Here is a 25,890-nt window from a genome sequence, read left to right as displayed (position 1 = left end):
GTGTCCAAGACTGCCGGGAAGAATCTCTGCCAAGGACACACAGCTCACTCCTTCCAGCTCTGCTCCCTGCTCGTTCCCTGGTGCCACCCCTGGATCCCAGTCTGACAGCACAGGTACACCAGCACAGCTCTCCAGCTCAAGGCGTTCACCATTTCAGCCAGGACAGTTTCCTCACGGATTAACAAACGAGACCAGCTCCCCGGGCAGTTGCACAAACACCAGAGCCAACACAGGGGAGGAGGAAGGGAGCCCCTTTCAGCAGCAGTGAGGCTGAGCAGCCAGTTCAGCCATCTCATGTAACTGCACCCTCAGACTAAGTTTCAGCTCGTCCCTTCTGCAGGCTGTTCTGTGTCACCACTCACTGCTCACTGCAGCACAGTGACAGACACAGCTTGAAATGTTTCACGTGAAGCTGGCATTAAGTGAAATAAAGTGAGCAGCAGGTAATTCCAAACAAGCCTGTCTGGCTCATTTAGAAACTCTGGCAAAGATTTTGCAAGATGACCACACATCTGCACCTGGGAAAAGCTATGGGACAGAGAGCAAGAAAGCATTCAGCCTCTGTTCAATCTTTGACCTTCTCACAGCTGTGATCTCAGTGTGTGCTGAATGTAGGTTAAAACAAATGAAAAAAAGAAAGAGAAAAGGAGAGTAAGAAAAGCTGGCAAGTCCCTGTAAGGTATCTGTGCTACACCATGGATTCCTGGCGTTTATTTTGCATGTATAAATGTTTATGAATGTTTTAGATATAAACTCCGACAGAAAGTTTGGTAAGATTTGAAACTGACCTACCTTTCTATATGTTTATTTAATTTTCCTGTGCCTTTTAATAGCAAATGTTCTAAGTATATTCCCAGATTACAAGCTTTCTTTTCAACATTTAAAATACTACGCCATAGGGAACTTTTTGCAGGATATGTGTTTAACGACAAACATCGGTTTCACCTCTCAGAACAATTTCATTTGATGAAAGAAAATGTTCTGCTCTTTTCTAAAACACGCTGTCTGCACTTTCAGAGTTTCTATAGCTGTGCAAAAATCCATTAGAATTTAAAATTGAGCCTTGACTAAATCACAATTATCATACAGCTGTTACAATAAGCATTAGTTTGACAGCTATGCAAAACTGAGTTAAAAAACCCATCATAACCATTTATAACAGAAGTATTGGTCCCCTACCTATGTAACTTTGCATATGAACTCTCACTGTAACTAACTCACTTTCTTAGATTGGCTGTTATGAACACAGACCACACTAACCAAATGCCAGTGTTATCTATTGCAAAGAACCATCTTGAATTAAGCCATATAAAACCCCATGTGTTTGGGTAGGGCAGAAATGGACAGAAGACTACTGGGCATAAAGAAACAAAGACCATGGCAGTCACCATAAAATTTACAACACCAACAAAATAATTGTGACTGACTTTTAATCACATATAGCAGAAGATTTGAGTCTTAGAGCTGTGGGAAAAACCAAACAAGAACCGTGAGATCCCTCCACTCCTAAAAATCCTTCTCTGAATAAAACCTCAAGTCAGACATAAACTAAACCAGAAACCTCATCCATTACCACCTGTTCCTATTTCTCTTTCCAAGCAATTATGAGTCTCTCAAACTATTACACATTCACCTGTTTTCTGAATACCATGTTTTTCTCTAGCAAATAACCAGTAAGCACATACCTTCTGTGCTATTCAATAGCTTTAGGCTGTGCCACAAAAGGACAGTTTCAGTACAGAAGTAAGGTTTCCTAGCAGCTACAGTAAAAGGTCAGAGTGGCAGTGTGCCCATCAAACCATCACAAATTCCTTGAGGATGCTGACAGCCTGTGTAAGAGGTGGAGGGGAAGGGGAAAGCAGTGGGCAGGAGTATCCCCTTAGCCCCCTGCTATGGGGCTGTGTGGCTGCACTGTCCCAAAATGCTCCTCAGCAGGAACGATCTCTGCTCAGTTAACACAGTGATTCGGGTGATTTCCACCAGCTTCCATCCCCAGTTCACCATCTTCTCCTGTTCCATGGGAACGGTTATGTCACAGCAGGCCTGGTAGCAATGTCCTTATAACACTTCACCACACATTTCCTTTCAGTTGATAAGAATAGTGCCATTGCACAGACAAAACAGTGCCTGCAAGAAATAAGGAGCAGGATAAAAACCAGATGGCTGAAGTGAAGCGCAGGAAGACAGGAGCAACGCTTGCAGGGAGGAGAAATCATTCTGGTGAGCTGAGACTGTGAACATGGCTCTCCACACAAAGGGAACATGGCCTGCCACGACACAGCCTGCAACAGCATAAATATGAAATGAAATTTGAATGAAATATTGTTATCTATATCACCTAAAGGCTGAATTCTTTTCCAGCAAGTACCAGATGAACATGACACACATTTTTTAATTTAACATCAGGCTAATGCAGCTTCAGCTGTTTAGGTGACTACCTGTCAGCCACAATCAGAAACACCATTTTGAAAAATGTGAAGTGATCTGTAACACAAGGCAAGAACATGGACAGCATATTCCCTTACAGTACATCTGCACCTTCACAATTTCCTTCCAGGCTGGTGCAAGCCTTGGCAGTGACAGGAATCACTCTTACATCCCAATCCCCCAGCAACTGGCTCCAGCCATACAAAGACAAATGCTACAGAGGAACCCAAACACTTCTGCAAGCCCAGACTCTACTTAACACTGTGTCCAACGGTAAATTATTTCTTATTAAAATGACATGAGCTCCAAGAACCCAGTTCAGGAGAACTTCAAGCACAAAATATGATTCATAGTGTTTTCCCTCTTCTTGCTACAGATAAAAAACAGTTTGAATGTTTCAGTCAACACATTATAAATGCATCATTCATCACCACGTATAAAGCCTTGAGATGAAACTTTAAAGAACTAAAGCAAGGTCTTCTTGACATTGTTTCCTGAAGCATAGCATAAATATTGTCAGATCATATATGGATGCAGTAATACTAATTTGATTGGTATAGGTAGCAGGCATTGATCCAGTGAGCTTTGGCACGGTAGTTGTCTTGGGACTTTTCTCCATGACATGTCAATTAAGGAATTCCCAAAATATGCAATTTGAACTGCATTAATATAGCAGTTATTAAAAAGATTAAGGTTATGTTTTAAAACCAGGGTATTTTTTTTTTAAATATAGAAAAAAAATCATCAAGCAGTCGCATTTCTTCTAAGATCCCTCAGAAATCCACTTTTGCTTCTGCACCACATATTCTTAAATGACCTGGAAAATTCAAACCTCCCTCCTGGAATAGATGGCATGATCCTCAACAGATGATGAGAACTGGCAAAAGCACCATAGACAGGACATGCTGCTGTGTTGGTTTTGGTGGAAGTGAGTGACATGATCAAAAGCAGTTAACAACTAAGAAGAAAAATTGGAAAGGATGATAGGAGACCTTACTTTGCCAGGTAGTCAATTCTGCAGAGAACCTGGCTAAGCAGCTTCATGGGGCAAGGGTTTGTCCAAAAAACCACCCATCCTTGCAATTCTATGGGAAATAGGGAAACTAGAGTCTCACACCTCAGGGAGGTCCTATGATCTTCTTATTTACCATTATTGACTTAATTGCTTTCTCAAATGCAGTGTCCACAATTCAGGAAGGGTGACAATAAATTGGAGGGAATCTAAGAGAAAACTGGGAGAATAACTAAAGTAGCAAAAAAAAAAAATTAAAAATATCTGGTAACAAACTTCAAAAGATTATGTTCATGTTCTTAAGAAAAGTAAGTAAAGCAAGAAGTTAAGCAAAATTCATAAGAATTCATAGTCAAGAAAATATGATATTTAATGGGATTTTCAGTATCAATGGGCTGTAAGATTCAGTGGCCAGAAACTAGAGGTAGCCCTCTTCAGATCAGAAATCAGAAATAAAATACAAATCAGTATATTTGTATACTTTACCAACAATTGTGCTGAATTTTGCCTCACTGGAAATTTTCAACTGCACCTTCTGAAACGTAAACTCTAGTTTCAAACACAGATTGGGAGGGAAAATAAGTCCTATGGCCTGCATTATGAAGAGGTCACACTAGATGATTACACCAGTCCTTCTGACTTGATTATCTATTAATCTTATCAGACACATCCGACCACTTTCAGAACCAAATGCAAAGTCATCTATCTATAAGCGCACCTATTTTGAAGGGGTATTTTTAGCCCCTGAGACTCTTTTACCTTTAAACGTCGCCGAGACGGGAACTGCGGATAAATCAAGCCACAAGACATAAAAAAGGCAGGCGACAACGAAAAGCCTCATCGCCCAGAAAACACTCCTTTTAGCTGGCAGAGTTACACAATCAAAAAGCAACCCGAAGCCAATAAGATATCCCGTATTTTCCCCCCGCGCTTCCCGGAACTTTGCAGAAGTCTCCGAGGGACTGAAGTTTTTAGCTGAGAGGAGGCTCCGCACGCCCCGGAGGGAAGAGGCTCCCCGGGCTCCCCGGGGCCAGGGGCGGGCGCGGGGGATGCCGGCGCGGCGGCCGCGGTGCCCCGGCCGCGGGCAGCTTTGTTCGGGCGGGCAGCGCCGGTGCCCGCGGCCCTCCGGCAGCCGCGCAGGGACGCGTGAACTCTTGAACCCGCGCCGCAGCCCGACGCGAGCCTCCGGGGCGGGGAGACCGCCCGCCCCGCCGGGACAGCGGGGGCACAGCGCGGAGCCCCCGCCGCCCCCCGCCCGCCGGGACGCGGCCTCCCGCCCGCCCCACGCCGGCCCGGCCGCCCCGGGCCCCGCTCGCCCCCCGCCCTGCCCTGCCCCGCCAGGCCGCCCTCGGCCAGGCCCCGGCGCGGCCCCCCGGCCTTGCCCGCCGCGGACCCTCCTCACCTGGGCTTGAGGCTGCCGGCGCCGCGCTCGTAGGCCCAGGAGGCGGCGGGCGGCGCGGCGCCCGGGGCCAGGGGCTCGGCGAAGCCGGGGGTCGCGGGGTAGTTCCTGTCCATCATCGGGGCTCCGCGGGGGGGGCCCTGCGCGCAGGAGGGCGGCGGCGGGGACCGAGCGGGGCGCGGCGGGGGAGCGGCGCCTCATGCGGGGCGGGCAGCGCCGCGGCCCCGAGCGGCCCCTGCGCTCCGCTCCGCTCCGCTCAGCGGCGGGCGGCGGGCGGAGCCGCGGGCGGCGGCGGGGGCTGCGCGGCCGCCGGCCCCATGTCGGGCTGCGCGTTCCCGGGACGCTCCTCCCCCGCCAGCGCACTGGGGCGCACGGAGCTCCGTGTCCGGGGGCAGGGAGGCCGCGGCGGAGGGGCCGCCGGGGCCGCCGCCAGCAGCGCCGGCGGGGGGAGCGGGAGCAGGAGGAGGAGCTGGAGGTCTGTGACTCGCGGCCCTGAGGGGGAAGCGCGGCGGCGGCGGGAGCGGAGCGTGGCGGGGGGGCGGCGTAGCCACCACCGGGGCGGGGTGGGGGGGCTGAAGGCGGGGACGGGCGGGGTGGCGGTGTCGGGGAGGCCGGTTCCTCGGCGGAGCGAAGCGAAGCGCCGGCGCTTTGTTGGAGCAGCCGGGGCGGGGCCATGTTGTTCCCGCGGAGGGGAAGCGCCGCCAGCCGCGGGCTCCGGGGCGGCCGCCGCCGCCAAGATGGAGCCCGGCAGCCGCCCCATTGTGCGGCGGGTTGTGGGGCGGCCCTGCCGCCCTGCCCCTGCCCCTGTCACCGCCACCATCCCCGGGCGGGGACGCCGCTCCCCCCGCTGGCCGCCTCCTCCTTCCCGCGGCGGGGCCCGCCGACCCAGCGCCCTCCGCCTCCGCTTTTATCTGTCTGTGTGTTAGAGCTTTCCAAAAGCCTCAGGCATTCCCCCTATCAGTTAGTCGTTGCGGGCCTGGAGCCTGGATAGAATCGTATAATGGAATTACAGGATGGTCTGGGTTGGAAGCGACCTTAAAGATCATCCCGTTCCAACCCCCTTGCCACGGTAAGGGTCACATTCCACTAGACCAGGTTGGTCAAAGCCCCCTCCAACCTGGCCTCGAACGCTTCCAGGGATGGAGGCATCCACAGCGTCTCTGGGCAACCTATTCCAGTGCCTCACCACCCTCGCAGTTAAGAACCTCTTCTTAAATATCTAAACCTATTTTCAGTTTAAAGCCATTCCCCCTTGTCCTGTCACTGCATGCCCTTGCAAAATGTCCCTCTCCAAAAGTCAACTAGAAAGAGAACAGTAAGAATATCTATTTATTCTTTCTCTATTTTTATTTAGAGCAGTCTAACTTTAAATGGTAAAATGCTAGAGAGGTTCTAGAGGCCTACTTTAGCCAGGACTGCCTAAAGCAGTTCATTTTTATTTAGAGCAGTCTAAACCACTGGTTTGCAGACAGTATCTTCTGCTGTGTGCTCATTAAAACAAAGCATAAGGGAAATGGGCACCAGCTGCACAGAACAGGGTAGGGGCAAAGGGGACATTGGTGTCGGGCAGGGGGATGGTGGATGAACTGTGTCTTGCTTTCCCTGCAGAGTGAAGGTACAAGGGGCGACATGAGCAGGAGGAATGTGCCTCAGGGGTAAAGTTGAGGAATATGGTCTGGAAAAGAGGGTGACTGCACCTGAAGGCATTGCTCAGAACAGGAAGGTGTATGCTAATGAGTAAGTAAGCCTTTTGAAGATTCAGTTTGTAGCACTCCAGGCAACGCTGAACCACAGAGTGAAATGAATTCTGTAGTGAAATGCATTTAGAAACTTGGCTACAGTCAATCAGATTAGATGCTAAAAAAAAAAAAAACAGTTACAAAAATATCAACACTGGAATGAAAAGGTGGAGTGATCAACGTTAAATGAGAAAGCAGAAAGGTAAGAGATGTCTGGAGGGAAAGCTGAGATTCTGCTTTTCTCATGCTTTGTTTCAAGAAGCAGCAAAGAAAACTACAGGAAGAAGCGCAGGCTCGGATGAGAAGGGAAGGGTAAGTGCGAAAGTCATCAGCGCTGAGGAGACCAGAGAAGTCACCCAGAGGCCAGGGCAGAGGGTGGAGGGAGAAGCAGCAGCGCACCAAAGCCAGAAACCAGCAGAGTGAGTTTTCCTCGTGTTTGCATAAGTTAGCACCTGTATTGCTTGCAGCTGGAGCAGCGCTTGTGGGGGGTGGGAGACCTCCTTTCCCTGGGAAACAGGAGGATGGCTGTTTTACATATGAACGAGGCCTGATGACAGAAAATTACTCCAGTTGTTTGCTAATGGTGAAGCGTTTACGCTGCCGATACTATTGGAAGTGCCATTTCCAGCGGGGAAGGACCCACGGTTTTTTCTTTCCCTGCAGGATCTCTACTAATCTCCATTATATTATTATACTTAGAGTGCATTGTTTTCCTCAAATAGGCCTGAGAGGAGGGTGATACATGGACCTAAGTGATACAAAATGCTGCAGTGCTTGGTTATTCTGGAGTGAGCGTGTTGCTGTGGAGTTTCTTGCCCCAAATTTTGAACGATGTATTAATAAATTTTAAAACTGCTAGTGTCTTCTTTGATTTTTTTTTCTCTCAAGTAATGGCAAGATGAACTTTAAAGAGCACCCTAATGTTGTGTATTTTCATTACGGGATCTCTCTAAAGGGGAGGCAGGGGTGTGTATGTGGCTGTAAAATCATGTTTCGTGAGAAATCACAACAAGCAGGGAAACACAGACAATTCGTTTAGGTCACTAGATGAACTCATTGTCAGTATGCCACAGACACAATGTTTCCCTGAACATTGCTGGAGTAGATCCTTTTTTCTGGTAATCAAATAGTGAAGTTGAGCAAAATAGAAATTGTGACAGCTGTTAAGTTTAATTTCTTTTACATGGTTTTAATAGAAGTGGAGTAGACTGAAAACTTAATTGGTAATGTCCATGACCATCAGATAAAGTCTGTTTATCCAGTGGTTTGTTTTTCCTGTGTATGAGATAAATCTACTTGTCCTGAGACCGGCCAGTTTTTTCATTAAATGGATCTCTGCTGTTTGTTGCCACCCACTGTTTAGGAAATCTTCCTCGAAGTTTGTGCATTTTATCTTTTTGTAACCTAGTGATATTTTGTAACACTGTTCTCTAAGACCACGAAAAAGTCTGCTTAGAGTAAGTGCTTTTGCAGAATCCTGGTATCCAGAATACTTATAAACAGCTTTTCTGAAAGATCTGTTCAGTGATAAAAAAATTCCTTTGGTAGATCCTGTTTATTATGTATGTTACTTTAATGTGTAGATTAAAGTGTACGTATTAAAATGTAATTAGAAGTTGTATTAGACATATTAATAATTCTGAATATTGAAAATACTTTGATGCTTGTCTTAATAAGGAATGCTTTTATTTCAAATGCAGCTGTTACTTGCTGTTTAGGAACTGAGCTTTGGTGGGCTTAAATGCCTTCTGAACTGTAATTCATAACTGAGTGCCTAGAGCCAGTAATGATATTGTATGTGCTTCTCTCTCAAGTCAGGAATTTAATATAATACATATATTTTGCTGAAACATAAGCTAATACAATTTTTCACTCCATTTAAGACCAAAATCTTAAATTGAAGCACTGTAACACAGTGTGTGCAGCACACCAGCCTGGAGCTGTGCTGAATTTTGTGTCACTCATTTCCTTCTCTGAATGAACAGTCTCCACTTGGAAAAAATAAATCCTTTGTAGAGTAAAAAATATCATGTGATGGTTAGGAGACAGATTTGAGTACTTAAGGTAACAGTTTAATGGGAATCATCTGCCTAAGGTCCGAGGAATTGTCTCTCCAGGTATGGTGTGGCAGCAGGGCTGGGCTGCCTCAGCTGCTTGCTGACACCCAAAGGAGAAGGCTTTACTCTCCCTCCTTCCCTCCTCTCACTCCTGGTGATGAGGTCTGACCACAAGGTGAGCAATGAATTCACCCCACCGGCAAAAGCACATTTACTGCTTTTTTTGCCGGCGGTCATTTTTCTGTAATTGTGCTGAGCTGAGTCAGCTTGCCTTTGCATGAAATGAGAGCTGGCTCAGGGCAAGCAGTCGTGGTGTGCAGCTGGAAGGAGATGTCAGGGATGAGCAGGGAACTTTTACTTTTGATGATGAGATGTTGTCTATGCTAATGGTATATTCAATATAGAAATCTCTAGGGTCTGGGAGTGCTGGAGGATATATCTCTGTAGACAGTGACTGGCTCCTCTGCCTATGTGCCACTTCAGCCAGAATCAAGCCAGCTCTGTTGTGGAACTGTGTTAGCTAATATACATTGCTCCCTTAGGGAAACCTTCCTATTTTCCTCTTTCAGTTTAAATTATTTAATGTTACACAATGCAGAATGGCAATATTGCTTTCTGAGGTCTGGTTTTATGTTTAAAGTGACCGTATGCCAAATGAAATGCAGGATCAAATTAATGGGGAGTTGGCAGTTTTCTGTGGTTTGATCATAATTAAAGCAATATATCAATCACAAATCCAGGCCCGGAATAATGCTCCAGTTAATGATTGACATGGATTTATTTATCTGTATCTGGTTAATTAATTAATTATTTGGTTCATAATGTGCTATAGTTATTACTCATGTTAACAGAAAAAATTCAGCCAGTGTTGAGTTGAGTGTGATTGAATGTTTTGTATGTTGTGTATCATAGAATCATAGGATGGTTTGAGTTGGAAGGGACCTTAAAGATCATCCAGTTCCAATCCCCCTGCCATGGGAAGGGATACCTTCCATTAGACCACATTGCTCAAAGCCCCATCCAGCCTGTCCATGAACACTTCCAGGAATGGGGCATCCACATCTTCTCTGGGCAACCTGTTCCAGTGCCTCACCACTGTCACTGCAAAGAATTTCCTCCTAATATCTAATATAAACCTATTTTCTTTCAGTTTGAATCCATTCCCCCTTATCCTGTTACTCCAGGCCCTTATAAAAATTCCTTCTCCATCTTTCCTGTAGCGTTCCTTCAGGCTGCAATTAGGTCACCCCAGAGCCTTCTCCAGGCTGAACAATCCTAATTCTCTCAGTCTTTCCTCATAGGAGAAGTGCTCCATCCCTCTGACTACCTTGGTGGCCTCCTCTGGACTTGCTCCAACAGGTCCATGTCCTTCTTGTGCTGTGGACCCCAGAGCTGGAGGCAGCACTACAGGTGGGGTCTCATCAGAGCAGAGGGGCAGAATCCCCTCCCTCAACCTGCTGCCTACCCTGCTTTGGATGCAGCTCAGGATACATTTGGCTTTCTGGGCCCATGGCCAGGTCACATCCAGCCTCTCATCCACCAGCACCAGCAGGGCTGCTCCCCATCTTCATCCCCCAGCCTGGATCGATGCTGGGGTTTGCCCTGACCCAGGTGCAGCACCTTGGAGCGCCTTGGTCTTATTAAACCTCATGAGGTTCTCATGGGCCACTTCTCAAGCTTGTCCAGGTCCCTCTGGATGGCATCCTGTCCTTCAGGAGTGTCAACAGCACCACTGAAAGACAGGAGGTACAAGACTGGCCAGGCAGGAAGCCACATGGTGTGTTACAGCTTTATTGGTACTGTGGGTTTTCCCAATGTCACTCATATACCCATATGCCCTCTTCTTTCATGAAGAGCATTGCTCCTGTCCTTTGCCTTTCCATAACGGCTGATGCCTGGTTTTGGTCTTGTTCTGGCTCTTTCTTTGTGTTTAAGTGCTAAATGTATTTTTATTTTCTTGCTTTAAGAGGCTTTTGGCTAAATCAGCAAACTGGGCTTTGCAGCAAAATTCTTAGCAAAATACTTCAGGGAAAATTTCGATGGGCTGAAAAGAATCATGGAGAATAGTCTGAGGCACGTGCTGGCTCAGCAGCTTCAGCTGCTGTTGATGGAAGAGGGTGGTTAAAGGCAGAGCATGCAGTTAATGGTGCAAGTCTGAGATTACAGCTTGGTTGTTGAAAGTGGGCAAAAAGGATTGTATTTCAGTTCATAATAGTACTCTATTTCGGAACTATCACAGTATCATAAATAGTTTGCTAACATACTCAAACATCTTGGTGATTAGTTTTCACTGGCTAATCATTTGTCAACAAAAGCTCTAGAAATAAGCTTAGCAAATAGCCACGTGCTGAGAGAATGAATCTTCACAATTGTTTGGAAATAGTGTTTTGGAGTCCTGAGGACATTCTTTTTTGAAAACTAGTGTTTCCAAGATAAAACACCCAAATAACTTGAACGTGTCCGTGTGAAGTTTGGAGAAGTTCAGACCAAAACTGAGCTGGGTCTGATGTATTAACAGATTCTGAAAAGTGTACAAAATGAAATTTCTGCAGTGCCTGTCTCAGTTGAATGCTGATGGATGGTAGACATCCCCTTACAGATCCTGGATGCTTCACCTTTGTGGAAGCTCTGTCTGTGCTGCCAGCCTACTTGAGCAGGAATGGGTAAGTAAATCAGATAGGCAGTAATAACATCAGTCTTGGTTAGGCCTGTTATTAATCACTGACTGTGTTGTTTGTTGTTGTAATTGTGATTCTGACCAAAGCATAAAATTGCAGTTGCTTAACAGATTAGATTTTGCATTTAATTTGGCACATGGCCTCTTTAAACATAAAGCTAGGCATTAAGGAATGTGTAAATAGGGAAGAAAGTACTGCCTTTCAAAGAACACACTTGATCTTGGAGCCTCACAGCAAATACTCTCTTTCTTTGCATTTCTTCACTTCTATTACTCTGGTCATTTATTTGATAACTTAAGTATAGGTACAAACAAATGAAGCAAAATCTTCAGCATTCATTCTATTGAACTAAAGTTGATCTATGAAACTGTGGTATATCTGACATGGCTAGAGATGACTGAGCTGGTAGAAAGCTCACTGCAGTGATGAGTTGTTGTGGTTTCACACCTTCCAAGGTGCCACCACTGGCACTTGTGTTGTCTCAACTCACCCACTCTTGAGAAAGCTGTCTGTGTTTTTGCTGGATGATTTATGAGGGGATCTAGTAAGCACCAGAACCAGGTATAAGGTGAGTGGGAGAAATGTGCAGTGGCGTATAGGAAAAAGAAAACTTAAGTAAAACCTTTGCTCTTGAGCAAACTCATAGTTTTAACAGGGAGTATTTTATTTTAACTACTCTTAGTAGATATTTTCCTTTGTATCATATCTGTGCTGGTTATTTAACAGTAAGTACTGGATGTTTATGTGTTTGTACTTAGGAGTTGCTGATCTTTAGAGAAATTAAACTGAAGCTGCTTGAACTACCTGAGTGATCACAGGTGTTTCTTATTTCCTAAATGAAGTAGCACTGCATCAGAAATTTAAAACCTGTTACAAGGCCATTTCAAAACTCATGTTTAACTGTACCAGTTTCTGGTACACTGGAATATTTTTCCTGACCTTTTTTTGAAGTCTGGCTGCTCCCTTTTAAGTGTGAGCTTCTGGAGGCTCCCAGAATGTAGGCAGCAATATGCCTGCATCTGATGGCCCCTTTTGTTTCAGTGTCTTATTAGTCTGGGTGCTGTGGAAAAAGGTAGGAGTGAAAGAAGGAACTGCTTTCCCAAGACTTCTAATGGGAGTGAAGCATCCATCCCATCAAGTATCAGTTCAGTTGACTGATTAAAAAGATTCATTGAATGTTCAAATATAGGAGGAGATTCTGGTATTCTGTGGGGAGTTTTAACCAGCTAGCTCAGCTCAGCTCATCTTGTGTGGCTGGGAGAAAAAACATAAATCTGACTATTATTTTCCAGAGGGCAAATCAGGAGTGACTTAATTTAGTGTAATTTGCTGTGCTCCAGTATTTGCTCTGTCCAGTTGCCCTCATCTATCCCTCCTGCCTCTGTGTAGAAGTTCATTCTCATTGCACCACATATACCTCCACTTCAGAATGAAATCAGCATTACCAAACGAGGAACTTCTGCTTCCTGCCTTTTTTGCATGCCTGTTCTGGGAGGATCTTGCTCACTTCACTAAGCCTGGCAAAGTGGTATTTTTCAGCCACACTGTTGTTGTTCAATCTTCTCACCAAAGGCATGACAAAAGGAAGATGGAAGGGTACAACACCTGCTTGAGTTGGCTTCTTTGTCTTGAAGACTTCATCTTCAGTGGCTGCAGTTGATGGTTCAGAACCTCAGGTGCTGAAGTGGAGCAGGAAGCTTCTGTCCAGAGTAGAAATTGCTGATGTTAAAGAAAACAAACTATGGTCCTTTTTCTCTGCTGATTAAATGCTACATGGCATGAAGAATCATGGAATAGCAGAATGGTTTGGGTTGGAAGGGACCTGTAATGGTCATCTAGTTCCAACCCCCTGCCATGGGCAGGGACATCTTCAACAGGACCGGGTTGCTCAGAGCCCGATCCAGCCTGGACTTGAATGTTTCCAGGGGTGGGGTACCTACAACCTCTCTGGGCAACCTGTGCCAATGTTTCACCACCCTCATGGTAAAAAAAAGTCTTCCTAATATCTAGTTTACATCTACCCTCTTTTAGTTTAAAACCATTACTGCTTCTCCTCTCACAACAGCCCTGCTAATAAGTTTGTCCCCATCTTTCTTGTAAGCCCCCTTTAAGTACTTCAAGAAGAGGGCATGTTGTTACCAACTCCATTTAAAAGAAAAAAAAAAGAAGGTTGTCAGAGGGTTTTTTTTAATTAGCATTTTCTCTTTTGCTGTGATTAACTCATATAAATATTTATTTGGAAATTGTTTTACAAAACAGTATCGAGACTAGCAGAGTTTAAAACGTTGCTGCCCCTCACCCAACAAAATGGCAGCACTTAACATCAAAGTGAGAATTAAATATAACCAGTGACAAGTGCATTCAAAAGGTCCTGACAGATAAGTAGAAGGAAATATGTTCATAAGATTAATTAACAACTGTCTATACAGTTCAGAAATTACTGGAAACAGTCAAAAATTACCACTTGAATAAAGAGCAGGGTATTTGGGAAGATCTGCTTAAGATTTTTGAGAGGAAAATACATCCAAGTCCTTGATTGTGGAAATGATAGTCATAAATTTGTATCTGATAGGAATCAACTGAAAGACATTTACAGTACAGAAAGAGCATGCTTGAAGTGTTTGAAAGATGGCTTTTAAACCTTGAATTTCCTTCTTGTTCTCTACACCCCATGAAACAAGTGAGGATATCAGCAGTAAAACTTTTGTTGGCAGGTGAGACTGTGGATAGAAAAGTTTGTTTTGTTGGTGGTGTTTTGCTTTTTATTACCTTGATGGTTCATTTAAACTTTAAACAGTGTTGATAATAGCCTGATAATTAAGGCATCTTATTCACAGCTGGTAATCTGAGGAGTGATAAGGTATTTTCCTATGCTTTCCAAATTTGAAATTTAACTTCTAAGGGCTGATCAGCCTCAAACATTCTAGTTAATATAAGCAGGCATCGTTGTAACAATAGAATACTCTAAATTGGGTTTGGCAACGACATTGTGGTAAATAATTTGGCAGAGCATTATACTTTTTATTACCTGAAATGATCAGTTATCTCATTTTTTGCTGCAATCTCAGTTCAGCTGAAGCCAATAAAAAGCTTCATAGACTTTGACAGGACCTGAATGAAATGCTTCATGACTCACATTTTCATGAACTGTGGTGAGGAAGTTCACTTCCATGTGGTACTTTGGTTTTGCTGTTCTAATGAATTCACAAAAAATCCAACAAAAACCCCCCCAAACCCTATAATGCTTATAATACTATTCATCAGAGGATTTGATAAATCAAATAGCAGGCCTTCCTATTGCAGCAATAAACAGGTTCAGTGGATTTGTTTTTCAGTTGACAGAGCCAGAGATCACTTTTCTGACTCTCAGTTATTTGCTCTATTTATTCAACTGTCCTGATTTATAAAAAGTTGCATGCTGTAATCTTGTATGATGCTAAAATGTCTAAGTTTTGGAAAGCTGTTCAAGGCAATGGCTAACAGCATTTACTGTGAAATGTTTAAACCTACTCTGAGAGAAACAGAATACCAGTGTTAACCAGTGTTTTGTTTAGATATTTCTTTTTTCAACTGTCATAGATCTCTGTTAATTCACTTAAAATCCACTGTCTTTCCTAACAGTCCTCGAAAGAGAGTCCAAAATCAAACCAGTAATGATCTACATCTCTGTACAAATTAAATTGCTTTGATCCTGAAAGTCTATGTCCTTCTCTCCCTATTGAATCATAGAGTGGTGTTGGTTAGAAGGGACCTTGAAGATCATCCAGTTCCAACCTCCCTGCCATAGTCAGGGACATCTTCCACTAGAGCAAGTTGTTCAGAGCCCTGTCCAGCCTGGCCTTAGACACTTCCAGGGATGGGGCAGCCACAACTTTTCTGGGCAACCTGTTCCGGTGCCTCACCACCCTCACAGCAAAGAACTTCCTCCCAATACCTAATCTAACCCTGCCCTCTGTCAGCTTAAAGCCATCCCCCCTGGTCCATCTACATGCCTTTGTGAAGGCCACTTCAGGACAGTTATTTGCTGTTTCATGTATTCTAAGAGCAACTCCATTTCCAAAAGAAACTGCAGGTAAAATTTGAAAGTGTGGCAACACTTCCAAATTCACAAGTCACTGTAGTGTACCTCTTGTTGATTTTTCTCTCTGCTAACCCTGTTGAATCACAGGTTCTAAAAAGAGACAAGATATAAGGTAAGAGTGTCTCAGGCCAGCAGTCAGTGTATGAAAGGAGAAAACCAAACTCAACCCAAACAACTGCTGTTCAAAGGCATTTTCTCCCTCTACAAGGAGAGGTAAGTTTACACTGTATTCAACTAAATTTTAAACTTTGCTCCTTATTTATAAAGGGCAGAATGTGTCTTGCAAATTGTTATGTTACATGCAACCAATATCTGAATGTCAGTCACTGCATTTTTTTTCAGTATATTCAGGGTCTAAAGTGCAGACTCTGAGTAAATTTGAGTGTTTTACTCTACTGAAGGTGCAGTTTACTCCCCAGAGCACCACAGCTGATGTTTAGGTTATACCATCTTAAGGTTTTTGATTAATTAAGAGGAAAAGATTTTTGCTGGTATTGCATGGAATCGTTTGCAAATGATTTGTAGGAATAGCAGAAAAATGAAATTTCCAGTGATTACATTGGATTCTGCACAATTTCTGTAGTGTATTGAAAACATGACTTTGCCAGATGGTAACTGTGGTATCATTAAAGAATCTCTGAACTCTTGCAAGCCCTGTGAAATGCCTTTCCTTGAAAGTCTTCCTATCAGTTCCATTAGGTTTGTAATTTTTGAATCCCAGGAAAAATCTAGAGATAAGTGTGCTCTAAAGCTGAAAATGCACATTCACGAATTTAAAAATTGTTACCTAAATGAAAAGGAACTATGGGAGAATGTTTTTGCAAGCTTGTAATTCCATAGCTTCATCATAACCTTGTATTAAGTTATCAAAATACCTCACACGATTCAGTGATTTCAGTCTTACAGAACAGCAACCTCCAAGAACTTCAAAATGACTTCACAAGTCGGGTAAAAGTGAATTCTCTCAACAAGAAAGAAGCTGCAAAGGTATTTGTGACTTGTCAAAAGCCAAATCTGATGCTGAAGTTTCATGAATAAGAACACCAATGTCCACTGATATCAGCTGTGTTTTGTGTGTTTTTCATTGTGGAGTATTGTCAATGCACTCTCTTTATATTCCAAGACTTGGAGCATTTTCTTAATTACAAAAGCATTTAAAAATCTCAGACCAATCCTCTGCATCTCACTTAACAGCACTGTAGGTTCTAGCATGTTAAAAAACATCAAATTAAGTGAAATGTTACATATAAATATCCAGCCTTTATTAAAGTGCACTTTAGGCACCAAATTAGGTGCCTTTAGGATTTGCTGCTGACAGCATTGATCCAATGAGGGGCAAAAAGGGGGACTTGTTTCTTTTTAAAAGACTTCATTGCATGTGTGTATAGCCACTGTCAAACAGGAAAACACCAGCCCAACAGGTTGCCTGTGAGATCCTTGGATATGCTTTCCTGGGGCAGGGAGGTGAAGGGACACAAGTGTTGGTCAGCAACTTGCTCAGCAAGATCTGAAAGCCATATTTTAGCAAGTTGTAAAATTAATGGTGGCTACAACCGTAGATACAGAAACTGTGTTGATACAGTTAATCAGTAATTCCCTGAAGTCCTCCACTAGTGCTCTGTGGATACTGGTTATTCATCTAATACAATCTTTCATTCTACTTAAATGATGTTTTGTCATCCCATTAGTGCAATAGACACTTATCAACTGCCTTTGATTTGAAAATTAAATGTCTTTTTCAACATTTTAGTTTTTAAACTACAAAAATAACATTAGCTGTGAAACCTGAGGAATTTTTTATCAAGGGACAAATCTCGAGCTCTTTGCTTAACATCCCCTGATCCACAGTACTCTACCAAATTCTCTTTTACCTGGTATTTACTGTTGAACATCAAAACCATTTGACAAAAGTATACTTTGTCTGAATTGGTAGCGTGCCATGTAATTAATGGTTCCTTTTGATCCAAAATTATAATCACAAAAATACAACAAATTAAGTCATGTGACCAGCAGTGTCTAAAATAAACCAGTATAATCCAGAAGCAGTACTTTCTTTCTGTCTATATATATATATTTGAAAGATCAAGTCATGAAATAATTTTCACACTCAAATCAATTATTAGAATGAATAGAAAATTCACACAGCAAGGAAGTGAACGTGTCAAACAACAAAGTGGACTTCTTATGGTGGTTTAAAGTACTAAGTCACAAAAAATGGTTAGGGTCAAGAAAAGCAATTAAAATACTGTTCCTTCTGAAGAAAAAAGATGAAACTCTTAATGAAACAGCAGTAGTTTGATGGGATGGCTCAAAGTGCATATGGAAGAGGGCAGCAGTACCAGCCTTGCTCTTTATGCACTGCCTCCTCTCAGCACAGTGGCTCTGTGCAAAGAATAGTCCTGCGGCCTTTGCAACAGGTGACCTCTTTTCCCAAATGGGAACTTCACTTGTTCCTCGTTGTCCTAAAGATCTTTCACATCTCTGTAAGTCATCTTGCAATATGCAAGGTAGCACACACTTTTCCAAAAGTATGTTATGCTTCAGTAATTCCCCCTCAGGCCAGAAGGAGGTCTGTGACTACGGGGCAGGAAGAGACATGGACTTTCTGAACACCCGTGTCCCTCTTGGGGGCCCTGGGTAAGGGGGTGGTGGCATGTCATGCTGTCCATCTGAAGTCACTGCTTGCTCATAACTGGGGAGTCCTGAATCATCAGTTCTGAGAGGAAGTGGGTTTAAAGAAAACTCTTCATGCCTTCTGAAGATGTTCGATGAACCACGTCTTCTGCTTCTTACGTAATCCAAGTACCTGAACAAAGGGAACAGCATAATAAGTGGCAACTTCTGTTTTAAAGGGAAGAAAGAATATAAAGTCTTAATCATAAAATAAACAAAAAACAAACCAACCCAAAAAACTCCCCACCAAAAACCCACAACACAGGAAAAAACATGCCTTCAATGATCATAAAGACCAGAAGCCAAATACTCTCTCCAAACCACAGGGTAAGAATAGCTCAGTAATGTGAAATTTATAAGAAAGAGGAACCACAGAATCCTCTTACATTCCTTTCAAGTTTAGGATAAAGGAACAAGCAGGAATAGAGAATTGGTAAAGAAGCATTTCCTCCAAACTACTTCATCTCCCATCTGAGGTTGACTACATGCCACGAAAGGCATTCATCCTATTTTGAAGGGCAAACAGAACACATTAGACTTTCCACTGCAGGCCCTAATCTAGTAAAATGATTCCATCTTTTTTAGTAAGAATATTTTGGAACCAACAATACACACACACAAAGAGCAGAGCCAAATGTTTGGGTGTGCAAGTGTTGTTTTAAGTTTTTGTGTTATTAACTTCAGCATAACCACTGCTAGTGCTCACCTAACTTGGCTTCCAGGCAAGTACAAACGAGAACTCCCATTAGATTCTCTGAGAATACAGTTAGACCAACCCACAGTGATTTTTAAATTCCACTCTTAAGCAAGAGTTTGTTTTGGTGTGTGTTTGTTTTTTGGTTTTGTTTTTCTTTTTTTTTTAAAGCACTGAAATTCCTTACCCCGGTGGTTGCCTTGATTTGCATCTACTTTTGCAGCAGTAGAAGATAACCAGTGCAATTATAACCAACAGTACTCCAGCAGCAACCAGACTGACGAGAAGTCCTGTGACATTGATCTTTTGTAGTGTCTCATCTCCTGAAGATAAAACATTGTTTATTTTCATTATGTATTCTTTCCATCTACCTGGTTTACACTGTAAAATGCTGTTTGAGATGTCCATCTTCTAATGCCTTCCAAGTATTACTGCATGTACTTTTGACCTTGATCAGGCTGTAGATACCAGTTTTTCATTAAACATCTGGCATCAGACTACTCTGAGCCTAATTCAGACTGTTATATTAAAGAAATGGGGGAGGGAACAAGCAAAATAAAACTACAGAAAGCAGTCACAGAATTATTGCAAAGTTTACCAATTGTGTAATAAAGCAATGGCCAAGAAAATGATATTGTTTTTACCTACAGAGTTATAATGGATCCCATTCTAAGATGCTTCAGTGAGTACCTTTTATTGCATCAGATAATGAAATATGCTTGCACAATTCACAGTGATCTTCAGTAAAAAAATCAATTGTGATTTTGCTGACTGAATGCACAGGGTATTGAGTGTACTATTATAACAAACAGAAAATACTGCAATATAAGAAAAAATAAGAAGATAACTTACCTATTTTTATTTTAGGGCCTTTAGTTAAATAGTCTTTCCAAAAATCCATCTATGAAAAACCAAAAAGAATCAGATTTATAACTGACAGGCCTATTGACTTTGTCTTTAATATGGTACGTTGGGCAAAATTTACCAATGGCATAAACAGAAGTAGCTCCTGCTGAAGGATTTGTACTTGCTCGTCCCACGATATTTTTCTTATACATTCAAGTTTGCATTGAAATTTCACAAAGAAAAACTGCAGTTGGTGAAAGAGAAAAGTGTATTAAACTGTCCAGTGTTACATCATATTTCTGCCTGATTTCAGTAGAAGTCAGCTTATATTCTGACATTAAAAAAATGCTTACAGTTAATCTTTGTAAATGCCTACAAAAGAGTATTTAAGAGGCAAAGTTCTTAAGAATCCTACATTTGCATGAACAGTATTTGAATTCATAGAAGCTAAGAAAAATAATGAGATTTATTTAAGAGAAAAACTTTTATGTTGCGTGACCATCAGGCATTAAATGTGTTTAGCTATAATTTCCACCTTTGCTACCCAGCAAGACTCCATCAAGATTCCAGTTTAACACTTGCACCTTTTTCTTAGGAAAATGCTTAGCAATGGCCAACTAACATTTCCACATTCAGAAGAGGAGTGTATTCCTTGCTCTTTCTGCAGCTTAGTGCAGAGCACAGCTACAATCACTAAGAGATTCTTGCTGCATGTGGCAAGGGCCAGCCTTCAGCCAATCATCACATTCCCTTATTGGGCTGAAGGGTTTCTTATATTTTTTTCTCATTTTTTATAGCAGGTTTCTTCCCATGCAGGTAGAGATTCAAAAGATAATGCTTTAGGAACACTCAGCAATAGCTGAACTGCAGATTTGCTCCGTACTGGTCTCTTCCAAAACACAAGGATGGGATCTGCCAATTAGTAATAATGATGAGAAGTTACTTAAAAAATAAAAAGTCTGAAAACATATTGGAATATCCACAAGTGGAACTTTTAAAGCTTCATTTCTGTTTGTTTGCAGAATTGGAGCCCTTATCTAAAGTCTTTAAAACTTTATTCAAGTACATATTCAAGTGCATTCACTGTGTATCTTGAGTAATAACCCCATCTAATTGTGGTATCTAGCTTTAGATACTTTTTGTCATCTTTAAGTGCTGTGTCAGAGGGGCTACAGTACTTGTGTACAATAATGATTTAGTCAGTAACCTCCCTCGGTACATTAAATTCAGTTTGAACCGCTACCGTTTTATCGTGGTCTTCAAAAATTTCTCTTGCTTCTTCATAATTGCACATCTCTTCATAGCACTCTCTTTCCAGGTTATCTGCTGTGAATGCTTCAAAGTCAAATCTGTTGTTCAGAAGGTGTCGTCCAATGAATAAATTGGCCTCCTTTTCAGATGTGAACACTAATTAAAAAAAATAAAGTTGATTTAAAACAAGTTAGGGAAGCTGAACTTGACATTTGTAAAGAATGGTTAAGATCCCAAAGGAGCACATTGAGATCACTCCTTCCCCAAGTATCTCTCAGCTACATACAAGAAAAAGAAACAGCCAGGTCTCCTCCTAAATGTCTTTTCCACTGCTATATCTTCTAACTATGTAATTAAAATAAACATATTTTCCTTTCAGCTATCCTTTATAGTGGCCAAGAGAATTTGATTCTCATGAGAGCTGTTGGTCAAGCTTTGGTGTTGTCCCTTCTGGGATGTGGGAGATGGTTTTTACTGGAGCTCTTAAGAGCAAAGTAACAGTCACATAAAGCAGAAATTCAGTCACATACGAACCAAGCACGACACTGATGTCCTGGAGGAAGGAGACAAGGGGGAGGACAGGGGGTGAGGGAAGAGAAAAACCAAAACAACTCTTCCTTCTAAATAATCCTCAATATGCATTTGTCAATATTTGGGTATCTGTAAGTACCAAATTTTATTCATGGAATCTGGTTTGTAAATCACGGCAGCAGACTCCCATTCATTTTACATTTGTTCTCTTTTCACAATTGTGGCATCAAGTTTTAACATAACAGTTGCCATACTGCCAGGTTTATTTGTTCTCAATTAATCCACAATATGGATTTTACTGACTGCAGGCATTTCTGAGGACATTTAATTCTTCTTTTGTTCACATTACAGGCTTCACGAGGCCTCATGGAGTATGTTGTGAGGTGAGATTCCAGAACAGTGAGTGAAATTGTAGAAGGCTTTGGAATACAGGAATGTATTTCCTCACCAGGCATTTTCCATAGTCAAGTTTTAGCCTGCTCTTGCTACAGTTTCTTAGGAAAAAAAAAATTTAGAACATCTTTATATGACAAAACTAGTTTTCTGGATTGGTTTTCAGTGAAAGCCTAATCTGTTTCCAAGAAATTCAGACTATTTGGTTGAGCAAAATGACTAGAGGATTACTTTTGCAAGTGTAATGCAGAAACAGCATTGTTACATGCCAAGCCAGACAGCTAAAAAAGGAGATGAGATTCAGTATAAAGTTATTCAGTCACAAATTAGCTTTGTGTTCTTGTTAGCCTGTTTGGCTGGATTATCACATCATTCAGGAATTTTTACCCTAATTGTTACTGTTAGATCTTGCAATGGTGTCTCAAAACAGTTTGCTCTCTGAAAATTGAGAAAACTGCAGTGTAACTTACATATTGGTTGTTTATTTATTTAATATTATAGTATATTTAAGGAATATTACAGCATATATTTATATAATTTACATACTATTACAGTATATATTGAAGGAGCCACATGTGTGGAAGGAAGGAAGGAAGGAAAGTCTGTTATTCTAAAGTAATTGCAAGAAAATCTGAGCTTAAAATATTTATACTATACCTAAAAAGAAGGGCCTAATATATCCAAAACAAAACCAGAACAACCCCAAACCCACAAGTGGAAAGGGAAAGGAATTACATGGGAAAACATATCATCAATATTCTTGGTTCAGTGCAAATCATGAAAACAAGTTCAGTCTTCTGCAACAGAGACCTCCAGTTTTGCTCAGTGGTGTTTCACTCCTTACCATGCAAGTGGTATTAGCTATACTTCTGAATTAACTTAGAGAACTGATGCATTTTAACTAACATGGAATGCATAGGCAAGCTGCCTGGAGCCTAGGACCCCCAATTCCCAGGGATACATAGATCCTTTTCTCTTTTCAAGATTCTTTTATCCATTTATCTGCACTTTCCCCCCCTTTGTCACGTAGTCAAAATACACTTATCTCCATCTCCAACTTACTTGCAACCTGGTGATTAAGAAAGTATGTGGAGAATGAAACAGCTGGACTGGAATTCTCTCCCATACATGAGGGACCTGAATGCAGTTCTGCAGACCTTGGTTTGAAAAAATCATCCATGAAGTTTTAGGATGCCCAGCATTTAACTAGAAATGCACCCACACAATGTGCTCAGTAAAGTAACTGCTGGTAAAAGATGTTCAGAAAATGCTGAAGGGGAAACCTCTCAATCCCCATACCCTTGACAACTGTTCTACTTGCTAAATTACTGAATAAAGAGAAGGGCCTTTCTCTTTCAAACTCCCTCTTTAAAGGTGGAATGGCCTGGACCTGTTTTCAGGAGAACATTCTGTGCTATGAACTCACAAGAGAGAGGCAGCCTGACTTTTTATGCCTGGAGCAGTAAGGATTTTAACAAATAATCTGTCTGAAGCATTTTTCTGCTAGCCATGTTTTCTGCTCCATAGCCTTGAAGGAGCCTCATGCTCCACGTGATGACTTTTTAAAGTCCATCTTAAGGTTTCAGCACTCCTTATGCACTGAGGAGACTGGACAGCTAAGTTACAAACTCCTTTTTGAAGCCCTGATGCTTAAAATGTTAAGCATCACATGGTTCAGCATTGTAGTGCTTGAGTCCTTCTGGGGAACTTCATTTGTTTGTACATCAGTTCCTCTCCGCTTCTCTCCCTCCAAAGTGAAGAGCCACAATAGCAGCACTATGCTCGTCCTTCCAGGTGTTGTAAGAGGATTGGGTATTGAGAAAAGACATCAGTTTCAAAAAGCAACCAAATAAACCCTTTCAGATACAAAGCCACTTCAGATAAATACAACTATGATGTGCTCAAGCAGTACCAAAGCAATACTGTCAATACAGGTTTAAAATTTTTTGAATGTTGATGTTACTTAAAGGATTCTGGTTATATCAATGACAATAACCCTGGAAACCTAGAGAAAACTCGATTGTCCCAATCTGTACTTACTACTGGATCTGATAAATACTTCATATTGACATCCAAGTCAATAAACAATCATGTCAGCAAAAGATATTAAAATATGCTAAAATTAAGCTAAAACTGCTTAATTTTTAAAATAAAGTAAAAAAAAAAAAAAACACAAACAAACCAAAACCAGCAACAAACAAAACAACAAAGCAAAGTTAGATACAATTTTGGAAAGGATAAAGTTATGTTAAAACTAAGTTACCGTCTTTCCATTCAGGTTGCTTCAAGTTACTTAATCTCCCCGGGCAGTGAGGAAACGCGAACATCATCACATGCAGTTGACACAGCACTACCAAAAACGCGAACATGGCCGGGATCTGTCAGACAGAAACTCGTGTGAGTTTAAAAAAATGATGACAACGCTGAACGACACTTCTGAAGTGTCACCGATGAACCCTGGATGAATCCTAACACGTGAAGTCATCTCGCGCAAGCACCTACACGCAGCTGAGGGTAAATGGGTCCCTGGAAGAAAGGCAGCGGCCCGAACAGGTCCTGCCTGTCTCCTGCGGAGTTCTCGTTGTGTAACACCCGCACATGTCACCGGGGCCGCTCTCGCCGCCTCCTGTCCTCCTCTCCCGGCTCAGCAGAGCGGCAGCCCCGAACTAACGGGGGAAGATCCCCCCACAAGGTGCCCCAGGTGCGCTCTGAAACCGCAGAGAGCTACGCCTTAGCTGCCGGAGGAGGTTGTAAAAGCGTCCCGACGGGAACAGGTACAAACCCCCTTTTGTCAGGGGACCGCCGCTGAGACCCTCCTCGCTCCCTGCGCTCCGAGGAGAACCTGCGCTCCCCCACCTCGGGCTGTAGAAATTAGGAGTCACATGAACCCTTCGAAGAGACCCCCCCGGAGGCGGCCCGGCCCGGGCAGGCTCCGGGGGAGCCGGAGGCGGCCACGGGAAGCACGCCCATCCCGCGGCCGGGAGCAGGAACGCCGCGTCCCGCATCGCCCCCCGCGCTGCCCTCACCTGTCCCGCGGCTGCTCCGGCGGCGGCCCGAGCGGAACAGCTGGAGGGGCAGCGTCTCCCAGGGCAGCGTCTCCCGGGGCTGCTCCAGCTTCCTGGAAGGGGCGCGGCGCAGTCACGGGACCGCACTCGGGCTGCCCCCGCCCGCGCTGCCCGAGCCGGGATGGGGCCGCCCGGGGGCGGGGGTGGGAACGCCCCTGGAACCTGGAGAGAGAAGGGTCGGTGGGGAGAGACGGCGCGGGGCGATGGTGCTGCGGCTTTTCGCCGGCCGCCAGCCCGGGCTTTGTTTGCAAACACCTGTCTGTGTCCTCAGCCCCCGCCCGGGCTCCCCTGCGGAGAAAGCAGCAGGTCCTTCCGCCTTCTGCGAACCCTTTTTACCGCTGGACGCGACTTTTTGCTGGCTGGGTTAATCGTGGCGCTGAGGACCCGGTTTGCTGGTGCTCCCCCACAGCCGAGCGCTGTGTGAGGACAGGCTGCCTGCGGAGCAGGACCCACGCAGGGTGTGCCTCCCCGGCGAGTCACGGCCGCTCACCCAACACACCTGGAGAGGCTTGTCTACACCCAGCTTTCCTAGCCCGGCAGCTAACCGCGGCGGAGAGAGGACCAGCATAAGTTTTCACGCACGTGAAAATAACTTTTGATGGGTTCGTTGGTTTGTTTTTTTTAATCAGTGAAGGTAAGCCTTAGCCTTAAAGGCTAGAGAGTGGCAGAGGTGGCGCCCTGAAATGCGTGAGGTTGGTCTGCACCTGCTCCAGGGGCTTCCTTCACTCTCCTTCCCAGTGCAGAGCAGCACATGGATCTGTGGCTCTTTTGGCTTCTCCAAAGGACAAGAGAGAAGCAGTTAAGTACTTCACATTTGCTGCAAGAATTTGTTTAATACTGTGTGCTGGGAACATTAAACATCTGAGAAATTCTGGGATAGGCTGGGTTGGGTTTAAAGCTGCACACCAGAGAAACTCTCGATGCACACGACTGGAATGATTTTGCTACCAGGAAACCCAGGGACTGCCCGTGATTTGTGTCTGTGCTTGCATGTCTCCAGTAGTGACCCTGGATTGTATTTTTTTATTTAAGTGCTGGAGTGAC

General features: G+C 43.3%; 2 protein-coding genes and 1 long non-coding RNA gene across 7 annotated transcripts in view; 1 reads left to right on the top strand and 2 right to left on the bottom strand.

Moving 5' to 3' along the window:
- QSER1 (glutamine and serine rich 1) overlaps nt 1–5,188 on the bottom strand; it is a 42,459-nt gene extending 37,271 nt beyond the window's left edge. For 2 of the 4 annotated variants that reach the window (XM_051777253.1, XM_051777255.1), the window contains exon 1: nt 4,842–5,107. In XM_051777253.1, coding sequence (XP_051633213.1) covers nt 4,842–4,957 — 116 coding nt within the window. In that variant the 5' untranslated portion in view covers nt 4,958–5,107. Of the gene's footprint in view, nt 1–4,841 lie in introns of all 4 variants that reach the window. The other 2 variants (XM_051777258.1, XM_051777256.1) reach the window with 2 other exon arrangements.
- A 62-nt stretch (nt 5,189–5,250) lies between these two features.
- LOC127466476 (uncharacterized) lies at nt 5,251–7,433 on the top strand. 2 transcript variants are annotated; one of them, XR_007902719.1, is made up of 4 exons: nt 5,251–5,313; nt 6,447–6,575; nt 6,837–6,996; nt 7,300–7,433. It is a non-coding gene; the product is annotated as an uncharacterized LOC127466476 (long non-coding RNA). The 2 variants fall into 2 exon arrangements; XR_007902718.1 differs by lacking the exon at nt 5,251–5,313 and having other exon boundaries at nt 5,485–6,575.
- Nucleotides 7,434–17,216: 9,783 nt separating this feature from the next.
- PRRG4 (proline rich and Gla domain 4) lies at nt 17,217–24,947 on the bottom strand. The gene is made up of 6 exons (XM_051777301.1): nt 24,808–24,947; nt 24,045–24,159; nt 20,850–21,013; nt 19,613–19,661; nt 18,948–19,083; nt 17,217–18,199 (listed from the first exon to the last, which is right to left on the bottom strand). The coding sequence occupies exons 2-6, from the start codon at nt 24,148–24,150 to the stop codon at nt 17,971–17,973; spliced, it is 684 nt and encodes a 227-aa protein (XP_051633261.1). The 5' UTR covers nt 24,151–24,159; nt 24,808–24,947; the 3' UTR covers nt 17,217–17,970.
- Nucleotides 24,948–25,890: the final 943 nt, after the last annotated feature.

The sequence above is a fragment of the Manacus candei genome, unplaced genomic scaffold (genome assembly GCF_025592945.1).
Source record: "Manacus candei isolate 608988 ecotype Guabito, Panama unplaced genomic scaffold, ASM2559294v1 h1tg000009l, whole genome shotgun sequence".
Lineage (NCBI taxonomy): Eukaryota > Metazoa > Chordata > Aves > Passeriformes > Pipridae > Manacus > Manacus candei.
Note: the sequence above shows the minus strand (reverse complement) of the source record. Positions and strands in the feature narration are given on the sequence as shown.